The 21,095-nt window shown below is 41.9% G+C and overlaps 1 protein-coding gene across 7 annotated transcripts in view; it reads left to right on the top strand.

Moving 5' to 3' along the window:
• PRKDC (protein kinase, DNA-activated, catalytic subunit) overlaps positions 1-21,095 on the top strand; it is a 150,452-nt gene that overhangs the window by 4,357 nt on the left and 125,000 nt on the right. For all 7 annotated transcript variants that reach the window (XM_068525884.1, XM_068525885.1, XM_068525882.1 and 4 more), the window contains exons 8-16: positions 9,824-9,879; positions 9,963-9,993; positions 10,468-10,625; positions 15,735-15,881; positions 17,203-17,367; positions 18,039-18,207; positions 18,589-18,638; positions 19,251-19,376; positions 20,681-20,833. In XM_068525884.1, the coding sequence (XP_068381985.1) occupies positions 9,824-9,879; positions 9,963-9,993; positions 10,468-10,625; positions 15,735-15,881; positions 17,203-17,367; positions 18,039-18,207; positions 18,589-18,638; positions 19,251-19,376; positions 20,681-20,833 (1,055 nt within the window). The remainder of the gene's footprint in view (positions 1-9,823; positions 9,880-9,962; positions 9,994-10,467; positions 10,626-15,734; positions 15,882-17,202; positions 17,368-18,038; positions 18,208-18,588; positions 18,639-19,250; positions 19,377-20,680; positions 20,834-21,095) is intronic.

Here is a 21,095-nt window from a genome sequence, read left to right as displayed (position 1 = left end):
TAGAGAGATTCCATGTGTCCTTCACCTGGTGTCTCCTGATGACATCTGTCATAGCTGTAACACGATGGCACAGCCTGATAAAATCTGTGGACCTTGCTCAGGTTCCACGTGCTTCGTGTGCACACATTTATGTGTTGGGTTTAGTTTTGTGCAGTTTTAGCAGGTGTGGACTTGTGTATGCACGATGGCAGCCAGGATACTGAGCAGCCTGTCACCAGGAGGATCCTTCATGCTCCCCTTTTATGGCCACAGCCACCTCCCCCTCCTCCCCCTCCTCCCTTCCTCCCCCTCCCCTCCTCCCGTCCATCCTTCTCCTTTCCCCCTCCTCTCCCCTCCCGCTCCTCCCCCTCCTCCCCTACCCCCTGCTCCCCCTTCTTCCCTGCTCCCCCTCCTTCCTCCCCCTCCCCTCCATCCTCCTCCTCCTTCCTTCCTCCCCCTCATGCCCCTACTTCCTTCCTCCCTCCCCCTCCTCCCCTCCTTCCTCCCCCCTCCCCTCCTCCTCCTCCCCTCCATCCTCCCCCTCCCCTCCTCCTTCCCTCCTCCCTCCTCCCCTCTCAGTGAACACTTGGGTTGCTTCTACTTTTTGACTATTGTGAATAATGCTGCTGGAAAATGGGTGTGCAAATACCTGGAGTACCTGCTTTCATTTTGGAGGTATATCCCCTGAAGTGGGCTTGCTGGACCATGTGGTAGTTTTATATTTAATTTTTTGAGTAATCGCCTTAGTGTTTTCCACAGGGGCTGCACTAATTTACGTTCCCACCAGCAATGTACAGTTTCTCCGCATCCTCACCAGTACTTGTTGTTTTCTGTTGTTTGATTGTAGCCATCGTAGTGGGTGTGAGGTGGTATCTCACTGCATCTCCCTGATGGCTGATGGTGTTGAGTTTTTTCACAAGTGACTGTTGCCCTCCCTTTCTCTTCTTGGGAGAAATGTCTATTCAAGTTCTTTGCCCATTTAAAAAGTCAGATCATTTGACTTTTTGTTACTGAGTTGTAGGGGTTATTTGTATATTCTGTGTATCAGTTCCTTATCAGATACATGATTTGCAAATATTTTCTCCTATTCCATGGATTGCCTTTTCACTCTGTTGATTGTGCCATTTGATGTGCAAAAGTTGTTCATTTTGAAGAAGTCCAGTTTATCTGTTTTTTCTTTGGTTGCCTGTGATTTTGGTGCCATCTCCAGGAGATCATTGCCAGGTCACTGAATCGTTGTGTGCCTGTGTAGAAAATCGTTTGTGTGGGTCAGTCCTTGGTTCTCTGTTCTGTTGGTCTGTGTGTCTGTTCCCCTGCCAACAGCACACTGTCTTTTTGATATAACTATATAGTGAGCCTTAAATGTCGGGTGCCATTAAGTCCTTGCATTTTATTCTTCCTTTTAAAAATCATTTTGGTATTATAAAGTCTGTGCTTTTCCACATCAGTCTTAGAATAAGTTGGTCTGTGTCTGTGAAAAACCTTACTTGGATTTTGGTGGTCGTTGTGCTAAACCGGTAGATCAGTTAGGGGAGAATTGATATCTTTACCACGTTGAATCTTCCAATCCAGGAACACAGTGTACCTCTTCGCTTATTTAGGTCGTCTTTGATATCCTTCATTAGCATTTTGTAATTCTTATGCTGGAAATCCTTACCTATTGATTTTAAACTCTGTTTAATACAATTTTCTACATAGCTGTCAGTAGTGTTCTTATGTAGTATCTCAAAATTAAAAGTTTAGAGGATAATCTAGCTACGACAGCATTATAAGCATTAGGAAATTCATTTCTTTTTACAAGACAAATAAAACTTTTAACCCCATAAATTCTTCACAAGAAAAAAATCTGTTTGCCCTTCCTTACCGTGTTTTGTTCAGATAATTGCCAAATTTTTCTATCTCCAGCATGTGTTTGCTTTTATTAAATCGAAACTTAAGAAATTGCCAGTATCCAGTGATTTTGGCCTGTGAAAATGGCAGTTTCGGATGTTTCCGCCTAGTGTGCCTATTCACCCCGTCTTTGTTGCCTCTGACCAGGAACACTGGCGCAGCTCCACCTGCTTTCCCTTCCTCGGTCTCCTCTCTCTTTGATCCATGTCTGTGGTCAGCTTCCCACCCTGTCAGGTTCCTGCTCAAAGATCTGTTTTCTGAAGCCTTTATGCTCCCCCTGTGTGGGTCACTTCCTTGGGCTTCTGTAGTCCTCTCTGTGACAGCACTTTCTGTGACGTATTTTTAATCTACCAGGTTGTATGTTTATTTTGTCACTTGACCTTGGTGGCAGGTAATGTTGCTTATTTCTTTTTGTTCTTGCTTCCTATATTAATTGACGTTTGGCGAACAAGAAAAATAATAGCACTTACTGCTTATTTACTGTGTGGTAAAGATTATTCATATTGCAAGGAAAATTCCTGTAATAACTCACTAAGGTAGGTGATAATATCTTTGTTTCATAGATTAGGAAACTAGAACTAAGTAACTTCTCCAAAGTCACTCAGGTAGCAAGGCGGGCAGAATAATGGCTTCCAAAGACGTCCTCATTCTAATCCCAGCACCTGTGACTTAGGTTATATTACAAAGGGGAGTCAGGTTGCAGACGGGATTAAGGTTGCTCATCACCTGACTGTGAGATGAGGTTATCCAGGTGGGCCCAGTATGATCACAAAGGTACTTAAACGGGGGTGAGGGAGGCTGCATGGTCCCTGTGACAGGAGAAGCTGGCTTTGAGGATGGAGAAGGAGCCTGGAGCCAAGGAGAGCGAGCAGCCTCTAGAGTCAGGAGAAGGCAGCCCTGAAAGCCTCTAGAAAAGAACACACCCTGATGACACCTTGACTTTATGTTATTTTATTTTTTCCTTTTTTTTTTTTTTCTGGCCGTGCCTCACGGCTTGCAGGATCTAAGTTCCCTGACCAGGGATTGAACTCGGGCCCTGGCAGTGAAAGTGCCAAGTCCTAACCACTGAACCGTCAGGGAATTCCCTATTTTATTTTTTTAAATGAAGTATAGTTGCAATACAATATTATGTTAGTTTCAGGCATACAGCATAGTGATCTGACGATGAAATACCTTTGGAAATGATCACCTCGACGAGACTAGTAACCATATGTCGCCAAACGAAGTTATTATGATATTATTGATTATATTCCCCATGTTGTGTGTCACATCCTCGTGACTGACCGACTTCACAATGGGAAGTTTGTGGCTCTTAATCTCCTTCACCTGTGTCACTCATCCTCCCACCCCCATTCCCTCTGGCAACATGCAGTTTGCTCTCTGTATCTGTCTGTTTCTGTTTTGTTTGTTCATTTGTTTTTTAGATTCCACATATAAGTGAGACAAATACGTGGTGTTTGTCTTTCTGTGTGACTTACTTCACTTAGCATAATACTCTCTAGGCCCATCCATGTAGTTGCAGATGGCAAGACTTCTTTGTTTCTTATGGCTGAATAGTATTCCTACAAATAGGTGTATATACATAAATATTCACCACATTTTTTTTATCCATTCATTTATCCATGGGCACTTAGACTGCTTCCATATTTTGCTGTTGTAAATAATGCTGTTTTGAACACTGGAGTGCATATATTTTTTCTAATTAGTATTTTCGTTTTCTTTGGGTAAATACACAGAAGTGAAATTGCTGGATCCTGTGGTGGTTTTTGTTTTTGAATTTTTGAATTTTATTTTATTTTTTTATACAGCAGGTTCTTATTATCTATTTTATACATATTGGTGTATATATGTCAATCCCAGTCTCCCAATTCATCCCACCACCACCACCCCCCTGCCGCTTACCCCCCTTGGTGTCCGTACGTTTGTTCTCTATGTCTTTATCTCTTTCTGCCCTGCAAACCGGTTCATCTGTACCATTTTTCTAGGTTCACATATATGCATTAATATACTATATTTGTTTTTCTCTTTCTGACTTACTTCACTCTGTATGACAGTCTCTAGATCCATCCACGTCTCTACAAATGACCCAAGTTTGTTCCTTTTTATGGCTGAGTAGTATTTCATATATATGTACCACATCTTCTTTATCCATTTGTCTGTCAATGGGCATGTAGGTTGCTTCCATGACCTGGCTATTGTAAGTAGTGCAGCAGTGAACATTGGGGGGCATGTGTCTTTTTGAATTATGGCTTTCTCTGGGTATATGCCCAGTAGTGGGATTGCTGGTTCACATGGTAATTCTGTTTTCAGTTTGTAAGGCATCTCCATACTGTTCTCCATAGTGGCTGTATCAATTTATATTCCCACCAACAGTGCAAGAGGGTTCCCTTTTCTCCACACCCTCTCCAGCATTTGTTGTTTGTAGATTTTCTGATGGTGCCCATTCTAACAGGAGTGAGGTGATACCTCATTGTAGTTTTGGTTTGCATTTCTCTAATAATTAGTGATATTGAGCAGCTTTTCATGTGCCTCTTGGCCATCTGTATGTCTTCTTTGGAGAAATGTTTATTTAGGTCTTCCCATTTTTGGATTGGGTTGTTCATTTTTTTAATATCGAGCTGCATGAGCTGTTTATATATTTTGGAGATTAATGCTGTTGATTTATCTGTTGATTCGTTTGCTGAGATTTGTCTGTTGATTCGTTTGCAAATATTTTCTCCTGAAGGTTGTCTTTTCATCTTGTTTGTAGTTTCCTTTGCTTTGCAAAAGCTTTTAAGTTTCATTACGCCCCATTTGTTTATTTCTGTTTTTATTTCCATTACTGTAGGAGGTGGATCAAAAAAGATCTTGCTGTGATTTATGTCAAAGAGTGTTCTTCCTATGTTTTTCTCTAAGAGTTTTTTACTGTCCGGTTTTACATGTAGGTCTCTAGTCCATTTTGAGTTTATTTGTGTATATGGTGTTAGGGAGTGTTCCAATTTCATTCTTTTACATGTAGCTGTCCAGTTTTCCCAGCACCACTTATTGAAGAGGCCTGTCTTTTCTCCATTGTATATTCTTGCCTCCTTTGTCATAGATTAGTTGACCATAGGTGCGTGGGTTTATCTCTGGGCTTTCCATCCTGTTCCATTGATCTGTGTTTCTGTTTTTGTGCCAGTACCATATTGTCTTGATTATTGTAGCTTTGTAGTATAGTCTGAAGTCAGGGAGTCTGATTCCTCCAGCTCCGTTTTTTTCCCTCAAAAGACTGCTTTGGCTATTCGGGGTCTTTTATGTCTCCATACAAATTTTAAGATTTTTTGTTCTAGTTTTGTAAAAAATGCCACTGGTAATTTGATAGGGATTGCATTGAATCTGTAGAATGCTTTGGGTAGTAGTCATTTTCACAGTATTGATTCTTCTAATCCAAGAACATGATATATGTCTCCATCTGTTTGTGTCATCTTTGATTTCTTTCATCAGTGTCTTATAGTTTTCTGAGTACAGGTCTTTTACCTCCTTAGGTAAGTTCATTCCTAGGTATTTTATTCTTTTTGTTGCAATGGTGAATGGTATTGTTTCCTTGATTTCTCTATCTGATCTTTCGTTGTTAGTGTATAGGAATGCAAGAGATTTCTGTGTATTAATTTTGTATCCTGCAACTTTACCAAATTCATTGATTAGCTCTAGTAGTTTTCTGGTGGCATTTTTAGGATTCTCTATGTATAGTATCATGTCATCTGCAAACAGTGACAGTTGTACTTCTTCTTTTCCAATTTGTATTCCTTTTATTTATGTTTTCTTCTGTGATTGCCGTGGCTAGGACTTCCAAAACTGTTGAATAATAGTGGTGAGAGTGGACATCCTTGTCTTGTTCCTGATCTTAGAGGAAATGCTTTCAGTTTTTCACCATTGAGAAAGCTGTTTGCTGTGGGTTTGTCATATATGGCCTTTATTATGTTGATGTAGGTTCCCTCTATGCCCACTTTCTGGAGAGTTTTTATCATAAATGGGTGTTGAATTTTGTTACAAGCTTTGTCTGCATCTATTGAGATGATCGTTTGGGTTTTATTCTTCAATTTGTTGATATGGTGTATCACATTGATTGATTTGCGTATATTGAAGAATCCTTGCATCCCTGGGATAAATCCCACTTGATTGATCATGGTGTATGATCCTTTTAATATGTTGTTGGATTCTGTTTGCTAGTATTTTGTTGAGGATTTTTGCATCTATATTCATCGGTGATATTGGTCTGTAATTTTCTTTTTTTGTAGGATCTTTGTCCGGTTTCGGTAGCAGGGTGATGGTGGCCTCATAGAATGAGTTTGGGAGTGTTCCTCCCTCTGCAGTGTTTTGGAAGAGTTTGAGAAGGATGGGTGTTAGCTCTTCTCTAAATGTTTGATAGAATTCACCTGTGAAGCCATCTGGTCCTGGGCTTTTGTTTGTTGGAAGATTTTTAATCACAGTTTCAGTTTCATTACTTGTGATTGGTCTGTTCTTATTTTCTGTTGCTTCTTGGTTCAGTCTTGGAATGTTATGCCTCTCTAAGAATTTGTCCATTTCTTCCAGGTTGTCCATTTTATTGGCATAGAGTTGCTTGTAGTAGTCTCTTTGTTTTGTATTTCTGCTGTGTCTGTTGTAACTTCTGCTTTTTCATTTCTGATTTTATTGATTTGAGTCTTTTGCCTCTTTTTTTTGATGAGTCTGGCTAAAGGTTTATCAATTTTGTTTATCTTCTCAAAGAACCAGCTTTCAGTTTTCTTGGTCTTTGTTATTATTTTCTTTGTTTCTGTTTCATTTATTTCTGCTCTGATCTTTATCATTTCTTTCCTTCTACTAACTTTGGGTTCTGTTTGTTCTTTCTCTAGTCCTTTAGGTGTAAGGTTAGATTGTTTATTTGAGATTTTTCTTGTTTCCTGTGGTGGGCTTGTATTGCTATAAAATTCCCTCTTAGAACTGCTTTAGCTGCATCCCATAGGTTTTGGATCGTCGTGTTTTCATTGTCATTTGTCTCTAGGCATTTTTTGATTTTCTCTTTGATTTCTTCAGTGATCTCTTGGTTATTTAGTAATGTATTGTTCAGCCTCCATGTGTTTGTGTTTTTTATGTTTTTTTCCCCCATAATTGATTTCTAGTCTCATAGCGTTGTGGTCAGAAAAGATGCTTGATATTATTTCAGTTTTCTTAAATTTACCAAGGCTTGATTTGTGACCCAAGATGTGATCTACCCTGGAGAATGTTCTGTGTGCACTTGAGAAGAAAGTGTAATCTGCTGTTTTTGGATGGAATGTCCTGTAAATATCAATTAAGTCCCTCTTGTTTAATGTATCATTTAAAGCTTGTGTTTTCTTATTTATTTTCTGTTTGATCTGTCCATTGGTGTAAGTGGGGTGTTAAAGTCTCCTACTATATTACTGTGATATTGTCGATTTCTCCTTTCATGGTTGTTAGCATTTGCCATATGTATTGAGGTGCTCCTATGTTGGTTGGGTGCATATATATTTATAATTGTTATATCTTTTTCTTGGATTGATCCTTTGATCATTATGTAGTGTCCTTCCTTGTCTCTTGTAACATTCTTTATTTTAAAGTCTATTTTATCTGATATGAGTATTGCTACCCCAGTTTTCTTTTGATTTCCATTTGCATGGAATATCTTTTTCCATCCCCTCACTTTCCGTCTGTATGTGTCCCTAGGTCTGAAGTGGGTCTCTTGTAGACAGCATATATATGGGTCTTGTTTTTATATCTATTTAGTGAGCCTGTGTCTTTTGGTTGGAGCATTTAATCCATTCACATTTAAGGTAATTATTGATATGCATGTTCTTATTACCATTTTCTTAATTGTTATGGGTTTGTTTTTGTAGGTCCTTTTCTTTTGTGTTTCCCACTTAGAGAAATTTCTCTAGTATATGTTGTAGAGCTGGTTTGGTGGTGCCAAATTCTCTTAGCTTTTGCTTGTCTGTAAAGCTTTTGATTTCTCCATCGAATCTGAATGAGATCCTTGTCAGGTAGAGTAATTAATCTTGGTTGTACGTTCTTCCTTTTCATCACTGTAAATATATCATGCTACTCCCTTCTGGCTTGTAGAGTTTCTGCTGAGAAATCAGCTGTTAACCTCATGGGAGTTCCATTGTATATTATTTGTTGGTTTCCCTTGTTGCTTTCAATAATTTTTCTTTGTCTTTAATTTTTATTTATTTATTTATTTATTTATTTATTTATTTATGGCTGTGTTGGGTCTTCGTTTCTGTGCGAGGGCTTTCTCTAGTTGTGGCAAGCGGGGGCCACTCTTCATCGCTGTGCACGGGCCTCTCACTATCGTGGCCTCTTGTTGCGGAGCACAGGCTCCAGACGCGCAGGCTCAGCAATTGTGGCTCACGGGCTTAGTTGCTCCGCGGCATGTGGGATCCTCCCAGACCAGGGCTCGAACCCGTGTCCCCTGCATTGGCAGGCAGATTCTCAACCACTGCGCCACCAGGGAAACCCCTTTGTCTTTAATTTTTGTCCATTTGATTACTCTGTGTCTCGGCATGTTTCTCCTTGGGTTTACCCTGCCTGGGACTTTGTGCGTTTCCTGGTCCTCAGGGCGTTCTCAGAGTTTTCTACTTGTAGCTGTGATCTTGGTTTCAGATTTCTCGCCTCCAGAACTTGGTTTCAGATTTCTCACCTTTCAGATTTCTCACCTCACTGTGTGTGGTAATAAGTTTGTGTTGTTTTAAGCCGCTGAGTTTGTGAAAATTGGTACAGCAGCCACAGGAAACTAATGTAACCAGCACGTGGCAGGACTGGGATGTAAGGCTTGGTCTGAGGCTAAAATTCGCAGTTTATGGTCACGCTGTGATTGTGTGACTTCAGGCGGTGATACTCAGTACTAATACGTTTGTTCATAGAGCATGTCTTTCCTGGGTGTCTTCTGTCTGAAGAGTGACGGATTGGGTGCTGGGCTCAGAGATGGGAATCCCCGGGTTCCTGCCATCGCGAGCTCAGTGTGGTGAGAAAACGGACGAGGAGCACAGGCTCTGCAGATTTCAGGGTTCATCTGTGCACGCACACCGGCTGCTGTGAGGAGGAATCTTGAGCATGGAGAGATGGAGGAGGTGCACAGCCCACGGTTCTTTCTGGGGAGGTGACGAGCGGCGAAGGCCTGCAGGGTGGCGAGGGGCCTGCTGGGGAGGGGTTGGGGAGGACGTTCCAGGCAGCAGGGGCAGTGGGTTCCAGGGCGTCCAGGCTGCTGGCTGTGGTCGGGTCCACGAGAGCTGGGTTGCCTGCTGCAGAGTGCTGGCGAGGGGTGAGGTCGCACAGAACGTGGGGTCAGTGTGAGAGGGGCTTCTGCGCTGTGATTTTTCTGTAAGGGACAGGTCTGGGCCTTGATGTTTACGAGGTCTGCCTGCCTGCTTTGGCTGAGGTGTGCTTTAGTGCGGCGCCGAGAGCCCTGGCTCCTGGTGGCAGTGGGCAGCTGCGGTCCGTCCCCTGGTTACTGGGCTGCAGGCCGGAGCCTGGCTCCTCGTCCTGGGCGTGTCTAGCTGTGGCCGCCGTGCAGCACCCGCACTCAGCGTGCGTGCGCCACATAGGACTGGGTCCTGTGGGAGGAGGGGGACCTCAGGACACGGCCGTGTCAGCCTCCCGAGACACGATACGTACAGCTGTGCACGCGGGCAGGGTCAGCTCGCGAGCCGGGGCGGAGAGGCCTGCAGGGTGCCTGAGGGGGGCTCCCCTGGAGGAGGCTGACGCCAGGAGACCAGAGCAGAGCCCAGCTCGGCACAGGCAGCGCCAGTCGCTGTCAGCACCAGCGGGACAGAGTGTTCGAGGGTCAGTCGGGCGAAGACAGGTGAGGGAGGAGGAGGCTGTGCTGTCTGAAGCAGAGCTGTTAGTTTGAAGGTCTTGTGAGCAGAGCTGTTAGTTTGAAGGTCTTGTGAGCAGGTGATACTGTTGTGCTCTGTGACAGCGGCTGCTTCCTGTTTTTCCCCAGATCCCCAGACTTCAAGGGAGATTTTTGATTTTGCACTAAAGGCAATCTGTCCTCAGGTAAGATTTAATATTCCTCTAATTCTTTTTCAGCTGAGCCTTGTGATTGTCAAACATTGATGGTAAATTTTTTTTTTTAATAGATTGATCTGAAGAGATACGCGGTGCCTTTGGGTAAGATTCTATATTTAATGAGGTGGAATGTTTCAGATTATTAAGTTAATGCATTGAGTAAATGTTTGCTTAAACTGTGAGTGAAAGTCAGTGCAATGACACCTGTGATGCTCCCATATGGTTATGACGGGGCCTCTTGGGCGCTGGTTGAGATGGTTACACTTAGATCACATGATTGCAGAAAAAATCACTTTAGAGCAGCTCTCAGGGAATCCAGATTGTTTGATTCTGACTTTATCTAAATAAACCCTGATCCTACTTCCGACCTTTGTTTTGGGAGTCACGGGCCTGTCGATTCAGATGGAGGATGGAGGCATCAGAGGTCTGAGGGGACCACTGGGTCACTAGAGTAAGGATACTGGAGCCTCCTTTGTGAGCACAGTTTTAATTTGACGTGTGGCTGAAGCTTTTTCTTAGCTCTTTGTTCCGCCCTTTGTTGTCTTATTTTAAATGTGATGTATTTTGCATTTGCAGCTGGCTTGTCCATATTTACCCTGCATGCATCTCAGTTTAGCACCTGCCTCCTGGACAACTACGTTTCTTTATTTGAAATACTGTCGAAATGGTGTAGCCACACAAATGTAGAATTGAAAAAAGCTGCATATTCAGCTCTGGAATCTTTCCTGAAGCAGGTACTGTTTAAAATTCTTTCTATGCAAAAAATTAAATTCCAATCTTGTGCATGAACGTTTGAAAAGTAAATACAAGTTGATCCATTAGCTTCTGTGGTACTTAAAGAAAAAGCATGCTTATCCATCAGCCGCATGGGTGGCAGCAGGTCTGGAAGAAAGCTCAGAAGATGCCAGATCGGATCAGGGCCTCTGAGCCAAGGCTGGCTAGAAGAAGTGGCGGCAGGGAGGGACGGCTGGGAGGCCTGGGCTCCCTGGAGCTGGTGGCCCAGTGAGGGTGGGGGTCAGGGTCAGCTGCCATGTTAAGACAAGATGCTTGTGTCTCCGTGGCTTCGTGACTGAGATGAGCCCACCTGCCCTGGGGTCTTTCCGTCCAGCTGGGGTGTGGGTGCAGGGGGAGCCTGCAGGTGGCTGGGTGTCTCTGTCGGCCAAGGAGCAGGTGCTGTGGTTCTGAGCGCCCACTGGCAGCTGGAAACACCCGAGGGGTGGGCTGGTGGCGGGAATGAGACTGGCTGGGGCGGCGCTGATGGAAATTCTGAAGAGCGGCGTTGGGAGCCCTCGCGCACTTGGGGCACAGCTGCTGTCCTGCTGCAGGCGTATCCCACAGCTCCTGTAGGGACTCTTGGGACGTTTCCAGCTTGGGCTGTTTTAGTGCTTTATTTATTTTTTTATTTTTTTAAAAATTATTTATTTATTTATTTTTGGCTGTGTTGGGTCTTGTTGCTGTGCATGGCCTTTCTCTAGTTGTGGCGACCGGGGGCTACTCTTCGTTGCGGTGCACGGGCTTCTCATTCCGGTGGCTTCTCTTGTTACGGAGCACAGGCTCTAGGCGCACAGGTTTCAGTAGTTGTGGCATGCGGGCTCAGTAGGTGTGGTTTGCGGGCTCTAGAGCGCAGGCTCAGTAGTTGTGGTGCATGGGCATATTTGCTCCACAGCACGTGGGATCTTCCTGGGCCAGGGCTCGAGCCTGTGTCCCCTGCATTGGCAGGCGAATTCTCAACCACTGTGCCACCAGGGAAGCCCATACTGCTTTACTTTATTTTTTCATAAGATAGCACTTACATGTGGAATCTAAAAAGAGGGTACAAATGAACCCATCCACAAAACAGGAATAGAGTCCCAGATGCAGCAGCAGACGCATGGCTACCAGGGGTTGGGCTGCGGGGGCTCTTGTAACGGGACCAGCTGAGGACATTGTTGAGCAGCACCCTTGCCAACTGTTCTCATGGCTCTGGAGCAGACACCTAGAAGTGGCATTGCTGGGGCGCATGGTAGGGATAGGTTGCAATTTATGAGCGACTGCTAAACTCTTTTTCAAACTGTTTGCACTGTTTTCCATCCCCGCCGGTAAGTTCCAGCCCACGTTCTTGCCAACACCTAGAATTGCCAGTCTTTTTAATTTCAGCCCCTCTGATGGGTGTACAGTGTTGCCCTACTGTGATTTTAATTTGAATTTCCGTGGTGACTGTTGATCTTTTTTTCCTGTAGTGGTTTGCCATTCTTATGTCTTGTTTTGTGAAGTATTCCTTCAGATCTTTCGCTTGCTTTGAAATCAGGTTGTATGTCATTTTATTAACGAGCTGTAAATGTTCTTTATACAACTAGGAGACAAGCCCTTTTCTAAAAATAGTGTAAATAGTTTTTCTCTGTGGCTTCCCTTTTCTTTTTCTTAACTGTATCTTTCCAAGAGCAGGACTTTTAAAGTTTAAGTCCAATTTACCAGTTTTCCAATTGGTCCTCTTTTCTATGCCCTAAGAAAACTTTACCTATCCTGTGGTTGCAGAGATTTTCTCCTAGTTTTCCACAAGGAGTTTTGTAGTTCATGGTTTTAATATTTACGTTTAGGTTTATAATGCATTTTGAGTTAGTTTTTGTGTATGATGTACAGTAAGGTTTGAAGTTGATTTTTCCCCCTTTTTTTGATTCAAGCACCATTTGTTGAAGACTTCTTTCCCCATCGACTTACCTGGGCACCGTGGTCACAAAGCAGTTGACCACATGTGTGGAGGTTTATTTGTGGACTGTTGTTCCATTTGTCTTTCTGTCTATCCTTAAGTCAGTACCTCACTGTGTTGATGACTCCAGCTTTATATTAAGTCTTGAAATTAGGTAGTGGATGTCTTCCAACTTCACTCTTCTTTTCCATTATTGTTTTGCTTATTGAATGAGCATTTTTTTTTTTTTTAAGGCATTTTAAGAGTGAGAAATTGTGGAGAACAAAGTGACTTATTTTACACTGGAGAGAGAGAGAGAAATGAATTAGATTCATCTTGAGTGTCTGAGCTTTTTTATTTTTTTTGAATTTTATTTTATTTTTTAGACAGCAGGTTCTTATTAGTTATCTGTTTTACACATATTGGTGTACACATGTCAATCCCAATCTCCCAGTTCATCACCCCGCCACCACCACCACCCACCCCTCTTTCCCCCCTTGCTGTCCGTACGTTTGTTCTCTGTGTCTGTGTCTCTATTTCTGCCTTCCAAACCAGTTCATCTATACCATTTTTCTAGATTGCACATATATGTGTTAATATATGATATTTGTTTTTCTCTTTCTGACTTATTTCACTCTGTGTGACAGTCTCTTTGTCCATCCACAACGCTACAAATGACCCAATTTCGTTCCTTTTTATGGCTGAGTAATACTCCATTGTTTATTCGTACCACATCTTCTTTATCCATTCGTCTGTCGATGGGCATTTAGGTTGCTTCCATGACCTGGCTATTGTAAATAGTGCTGCAGTGAATATTTTGGTGCATGACTCTTTTTGAATAATAGTTTTCTCTGGGTACATGCCCAGTAGTGGGATTGTTGGGTCGTATGGTAATTCTATTTTCAGTTTTTTAAGGAACCTCCATACTGTTCTCCATAGTGGCTGTATCAGTTTACATTCCCACCAACAGTGCAAGAGGGTTCCCTTTTCTCCACACCCTCTCCAGCATTTATTGTTTGTAGTTTTTTTTGGTGATGGCCATTCTGACCGGTGTGAGATGATACCTCACTGTAGTTTTGATTTGCATTTCTCTAATGATTAATGATGTTGAGCATTCTTTCATGTGTTTGTTTGCAATCTGTATATCTCTTCTTTGGAGAAATGTCTGTTTAGGTCTTCTGCCCAATTTTGGATTGGGTTGTTTGTTTTTTCAATATTGAGCTGCATGAGCTGTGTATATATTTTGGAGATTAATGCTTTGTCCGTTGATTCGTTTGCAAATATTTTCTCCCATTCTGAGGGTTGTCTTTTTGTCTTGTTTATAGTTTCCTTTGCTGTGCAAAAGCTTTTAAGTTTCATTAGGTCCCATTTGTTTATTTTTGTTTTTATTTCCATTACTCTAGGAGGTGGGTCAGAAAAAGACCTTGCTGTGATTTATGTCACAGAGGGGTTCTGCCTATGTTTTCCTCTAAGAGTTTTATAGCGTCTGGTCTTATATTTAGATCTTTAATCCATTTTCAGTTTATTTTTGTGTGTGGTGTTAGGGAGTGTTCTAATTTCATTCTTATACATGTGGCTGTCCAGTTTTCCCAGCACCACTTACTGAAGAGGCCTGTCTTTTCTCCATTGTATATTCTTGCCTCTTTTGTCATAGATTAGTTGACATAGGTGTGTGGGTTTACCTCTGGGCTTTCTATCCTGTTCCATTGATCTATATTTCTGTTTTTGTGCCAGTACCATATTGTCTTGATTACTGTAGCTTTGTAGTATAGTCTGAAGTCCGGGAGTCTGATTCCTCCAGCTCCGTTTTTTCCCCTCAAGACTGCTTTGGCTATTCGGGGTCTTTTGTGTCTCCATACAAATTTTAAGATTTTTTGTTCTAATTTTGTAAAAAATGCCACTGGTAATTTGATAGGGGTTGCATTGAATCTGTAGAATGCTTTGGGTAGTATAGTCGTTTTCACAATATTGATTCTTCCAATCCAAGAACATGGTATATCTCTCCATCTGTTTGTGTCATACACCATGATCAAGTGGGATTTATCCCAGGGATGCAAGGATTCTTCAATATATGCAAATCAATCAATGTGATACACCATATTAACAAATTGAAGAATAAAAAACATATGATCATCTCAATAGATGCAGAAAAAGCTTTTGACAAAATTCAACACCTATTTATGATAAAAACTCTCCAGAAAGTGGGTGTAGAGGGAACTTACTTCAACGTAATAGAGGCCATATTTGACAGACCCACCACAAACATGATTCTCAGTGGTGAAAAACTGAAAGCATTTCCTATAAGATCAGGAAAAAGACAAGGATGTCCACTCTCGCCACTGTTATTCAACATAGTTTTGGAAGTCCTAGCCACGGCAGTCAGAGAAGAAAAATAAATAAAAGGTATACAAATTGGAAAAGAAGAAGTAAAACTGTCACTGTTTGCAGATGACATGATACTATACATAGGTAATCCTAAATATGCCACCAGAAAACTACGAGAGCTAATCAGTGAATTTGGTAAAGTTGTAGGGTACAAAATTAATGCACAGAAATCTCTTGCATGCCTATACACTAACAACAAAAGATCAGAAAGAGAAATTAAGGAAACAATACCATTCAGCATTGCAACAAAAAGAATAAAATACCTACCTAAGGAGGAATAAAGCTACCTAAGGAGGTAAAAGACCTGTACTCAGAAAACTATATAAGACGCTTGTCTTTCTTTCTGATTTTTAGTTTTGAGCCGTCCCCGTGTTCCCTCCTGTGGGTCCCAGTCTGTTGGTGACTGAACTCACCGGCCGCTGGACTGCCCAGCTCTGTGTCACCATGAGTCACAGAGGAGTCTAAAGACGCCTTCTGCTTCATCAGGGAGCTTTCGTCCGGAGCCTGTGTTTTGTGCAAACGTCTTCCTGCATCTACCTGGTCTCTTTCAGTCCCTTTCTCTAGGAAAAAAGCATCATGTATAATAAAGGCTTACTTGAGAAAGTGCCTTTTCTGAACCTGTTGGAGGCTAAGCAAGCAGATGGAAGAAATGGTTCTTTATGAGTAAAAGCAACTGTGGAACTGTGACAACGCATTGATAATGTCTTACTCAGCAGTTCTAGCCTTTTCCCATTTGGATAGATGCCTTTGTTTTCCTAGAAATGTCTCTAAAGTAAACATTATGCAATTGCAGCTTTCTTTTATGGTAGCGAACAACGCAGAGACGCACAGGAGTAAGCTGCGGTACTTCATGGAGCAGTTCTATGGGATCATCAGAAACGTGGACGCAAACAGCAAGGACTTGTGCATCGCCGTTCGTGGATACGGACTGTTTGCAGGGGTATGCCCGTTAATGTGCTCGTGTCCTTTTAGTTTCACTTGAGTGTTTAAAGGAATGTACTTTATTGTGTTTTGAATAGCATCTCACACTTGTGAAAATATTGTTCTTACTTGCTTTGTCGTTAACTTGTTTTTCTCAGTGCCTGCTGTGTACTAGGATTCTGTACGTGTATTATCTCAAATACTCATAACTCTCCCACAAGCTTTTAGGAATATGATTCCACTTTACAGGTGAGGAAACTGAGGCCCAGAGAAATTAGGTAACTCGTGAAAGGGCACACAGTGAACAGTTGACAGAACCAAGACATAACTCCGACCTGAAGATGAGAAACACCACGTTTTTCCCACTGCCGCGCTGCCCATTGTTGATGAGGTGCAGTTTGGTGGTGACGCTCGGCATGCTAGCAAGAGCCCCTGTGCCTGAGTGAGGGCTGTTTAGGGACATTGAGCATCGCCGTGGGTGCTCCCCTCCTAGTGGAGCTCCGCGCTTCCGCTCCACAGAGGACGTCACTCCCTGCCTCTGTGCAGATCTACCTCCCAGGGCTGCTTCCCTGTTGTAGGGTCTGTGTGTCTGTTTCCAGCCCTCCACACCACCCCTCACGCCTTCCCTCATGCTTCCTCATTTGTTTCCAGATGGTCCTTTCCCCTTAAAAATAAACCTTTATCTCCACTTGTCTCTGCGGCTCCTTTCAGTGTACTTAGGGCAGAAGAAACAGTGTGTGAGAAGGCTCAGAGGTGACCGAGAGCCTGGGCTTCACAGCTTCAGACCCTGAGGTCTGGCCGGCTTGGACTTGTTCGTTGTGGTGACCTAGTGTAGCCAGAGCGTGGCCGACAGGGAGGAAGGCAGAGGACGCGGCAAAGATACAGGGGCCAGAGTCTCCTGGAGGAGGAACTCGAGCCAGAGTCTAAGGGGCCTCAGCAGCACGCGGCCGGGTGGAGGATGGCACAGCCGGGTGCCTGAGTGAGGGAGGTGCCTCTGGGGGCCGTGTGCTGTGCCTCCGGGGTTTGGGTCTGTCCCTTCCTCTGGGCGACTGGCCTCTGGGCAGGGCCTGCACCCAGTTGTCCTTGATAACTACCATCTTCCCATTGCCTAGAACACAGGGTTCAGTAGGTGTGTTGTGTATTAATAACTGTTCAGAATGTACTTACAGATTTTTCAGAAAGCATCTGTAGAACATACACTGTATTTTATATCTGTATTTCTTCTCCATTATAAAGCTTGTTAACATTCAGTTTATAACAACATGGCTTAACACGACACCTTAAACACCATTATTTTGAGGTTGGTAAGGTTGACAGAGGCTTGTTTTCCTTTCCTAAAGCCTTGCAAGGTTATAAACCCAGAAGACGTTGGCTTCACGTTCGTGGAGCTTGTTCAGCGCTGCCGGCAGCTGTTCCTCACTGAGACGGACACGGCCGAGGACCACGTCTACCAGATGCCCAGTTTCCTCCAGTCTGTTGCCAGTGTCTTGCTTCACCTTGATACGGTGAGTGAGATAGTTGATTGAACGGAACACAGTTTTGACTATTTTACCTCAGTTCTTCAGATAATTTGATGGCGTAGCAGGAGTTAATATGCATTCAGTACGGGCACATTGTGGTCAGGGCGACCTTTTTTTTTTTCTAATATCTCTGTTTATTTATATTTATTTATTGGGTTGCACCAGGTCTTAGTTGCTGCACGTGGGCTCCTTAGTTGTAGCAGGCAAGCTCCCTAGTTGTGGCATGCCTGTGGGGTCTAGTTCCCTGACCAGGGATTGAACCTGGGCCCCCTGCATTGGCAGCATGGAGTCTTATCCACTGGACCACCAGGGAAGTCCCCAAGGTGACATTTTTAGCTAGTATTTTGTATCGGTACGGTTTTTGTCATGAAACTTGACTTTTTTCCCCCAAAGTAGGAAAAATTATTTGTTACTTTTTATCTTTCTAAAAGATTAAGATTGCTGCTTGGGGTAGAATTGCACCTTAAGTATCATTTGGACAGTTACTCTGATTTTTTTTTAGACCATCACAGCAATAAATTAGATTAGGTAATAATCCTGGTTTTTCATTCATCTGACACGTGTCTAATGGCGTTGTGTTTACTGTGACTGTCTGTATGGTCCCTGTAGTTATTCATTGCCTGCCCTAGCTCTTCGTGTGCTCTCCTTTCTGGCAGGTTCCTGAGGTGCACATGCCAGTTCTGGAGCACCTCGTGGTCGTGCAGATAGACAGTTTCCCCCAGTACAGTCCAAAAATGCAGTTGGTGTGTTGCAAAGCCATAGTGAAAGTTTTCCTGGCCTTGGCAGAAAAAGGACCAGTTCTCTGGAATTGCATTAGTACTATGGGTGAGTTCGGAATTCACTTGTTTTGAGGACGATGAATGGTTAATACTTAACATGTTGTTTGATATAAAGAACATCTGGTTGCCAAATTCTTTTGTATCTTTTGATGCGTCTTGGAGAACTCCTAGTATTTTGGTGGACCAGAATAGCCTTTTTCTATCCAGTTTTTGAATTTTTTTCCTCTGTCTTTTGCTTTTGAATATTAATAGTCTAAAATTTAAAACAAAAGAAAAAAAAGAAAAAAATTAAAACTAAAGATATTACTAAACTTAGAGAAAAAATTGAGAGGTAAGTTATATTCAAAAAGATAATGGTTGTCATTTTTATTGAGTGGATATATTTTTCAGTGTATTTTTCTTTTTTGTTTTCATTTTCTTTTTATAGTGCATCAAGGTTTAATCAGAATATGTTCTAAACCAGTGATCCTTCAAAAGGTAAATTCTGAATGTATGATTTGAAAGTTAGTCTTTTGTCATCTTGAAAGCTAAAGATGTTGCTAGAGTTTTTAGTCTGTAAATATACAAAAGTGGGTTTTTTTGTTATTAGCCATTAGCTACATTTTGAAAAGTATAGGCTGTAATGCCTAAGTACTTTTTCCGGTGATGGTTATGAGACATCCTTAAACATAACCTTACTACTGTACATACATTTTTACGAAAAGGGATCTTTTTCTCTTGAACCTGTAGGACAAAATACTGAGGTATATTATGGGAGGCATGTCTTAGTGACTTTAATGTAACAGGAAATAGGATGAGATGAGAGATCTGTATAAGAAGTTGAGGTAAATTATTCATAACACATACCTTGGATATTGTTTTGAAACACTTGTTAGTGCATCACTGTTTCAGTCCTAGTTAGAAAATTGTGACATTCTTCCAGCTTCTTTATTATGCTTTCATAATATACTGTCTTCCTCAAACAAATTAGAGTCTCCAGCCGGCGGCTCTTCTGGCTTAGAGGATTCTGACACATCAGACAGTGAAAGCGCAGCAGTGCTGCTTGCTCTCTGGTGCGTCCTCAGCGTTGGATGTTTGTCTTCCCACCAGGGTGCTGAGCCTGAGTCCGAGGACCGCCGTGTGTCAGGGGAAGTTAGAACCGGCAAATGGCGAGTGTCCACGTGCAAAGACTATTTGGATCTTTTTAGAAATCTCCTGAGCTGTGACCAGATGATGGTAAAAACGACCATTTTAAAGCCACAGAAGTACCTTAGTTCCTCGTTATTAGTCTCCATAGTTTTACACCTAAGAATTATTTCAGAAGTATATTTTACTAACTTTCAATAGGGTTTTTTTTTTTGTTTTTTTTTTTAAGTACTTCAGGTAATGAAAAATTAAAACAGTGTAAGTTAGGATAGTTAAAGTGAGACTTGAAAAAAACCAAATAAAAGGAACAAAATCATAGAACTCATTTAAAATTCATGAATTACTGTAGCTGAGTCCTCATTTTAGCTTAAGAAGCAGCATACATAGCGTAATTGGTGCAAAGTTGTTCTTTCAAACAGACCTAGGCTGGTGGATAAAAAGAACGTGGCAGGCAGTGTTATCACCACGGGAGAGCTGTGCTCTTTTTATTTGCTAAAGCTGAAGGTACATCCGGTTGCTGTAGTAGGTGTGAAGGAGATGGGTGCACGGCTGTTTGTCACGGTTAGAATCACGCCTCCTGCGTTTCTGGCAGGTGCTTCAGCGGTGTCTGCGCTAAGCCAGGTTCTGGCCACCGTTTAACATAGTCTTTGACAAAGCATTCATAGCCTGGGAAAAGCAGTGTTTGTCAATAGATGGTTCCTATCCTGTGAAAAATCTTAGGAGTTTTTCTTATTGAGGTAAAATAGTATAGCAATGTTAATAATTTTACCTAAAATATGCTTTCTTATATGTGATGTTAGATACATTTTGAGGTTAAGTTTCATAGACTATTTGAGTAAAGGCAGAGTAATTGGTGCATATTTTTGGAATGGTAGAATATTTCACTTTTAAAGAAATAATATTTTATAATACTTTAAATCCATTCTGAGAATAGATATATATTTGTACATATGTATGCATGCATATGTGTGAGTACATGTGTATTTATATGTGCACACATATATGTGCATATGTACATGCATGTGCATTTGCACATTGACACAACATGTATAGTGTACAGATGTGTGTACACAGACACACACACACACTCACACATTAATGTGGTAAAGACTTTGACAAGGATTGGCCTAAATCTTCTCGTTTACTACTGTTTGTGTTTGTTACATGACTGCGTAAGTCGTATCTGACTGAAATGGTATTGTCCTAATAATTTAGGAAGGTATCTACATTTTCCAGCTTGAAAACTTTGAGGTAAATCTGCTATAGTTTACACAGGAGTTTCCTTAATACCTAAATATACATATACATCTTTATGTATCATAATGCTTATTTAATACTGGTACTGATACTTTTTTGCACAGTATGTTGAAATTTATTATTTTCTTTATTTTAAGGATTCTCTTTTAGCAGATGAAGCGTTTCTCTTTGTGAATTCCTCCCTTCCAAGTCTGAATCGTTTGCTGTATGATGAATTTGTAAAATCAGTTTTGAAGATTATCGAGAAATTGGATCTTACACTGGAAAAGCAGAGTGTTGGGGAACAAGAGGTTAGATCTTGTCAGTAATAATTTTGCATCCTTTTTGTACTAACTCTCTCTACGTGCTGCAGCATGAGCAAATCACACACTTGTAGAGATTGCAGGAAATTGGTTTATCAGCATTAATACGTGTCATTGATACTTGTTTATTTGCATTGCCTAATGTGTAGAAAATATTCTGTACTAGATTGTTCTGAACTACTAGATAGTAGTTTATATGTTTAATAAGTTAAAGCAACTCTTTGGAAAAAGTTGTTACGAGGATTGTTAC

The sequence above is a fragment of the Eschrichtius robustus genome, chromosome 17 (assembly GCF_028021215.1).
Source record: "Eschrichtius robustus isolate mEscRob2 chromosome 17, mEscRob2.pri, whole genome shotgun sequence".
In the NCBI taxonomy this organism is placed as follows: domain Eukaryota; kingdom Metazoa; phylum Chordata; class Mammalia; order Artiodactyla; family Eschrichtiidae; genus Eschrichtius; species Eschrichtius robustus.
The sequence above is the reverse complement of the archived record's forward strand: the minus strand, read 5'-3'. Positions and strand labels throughout refer to the sequence as shown.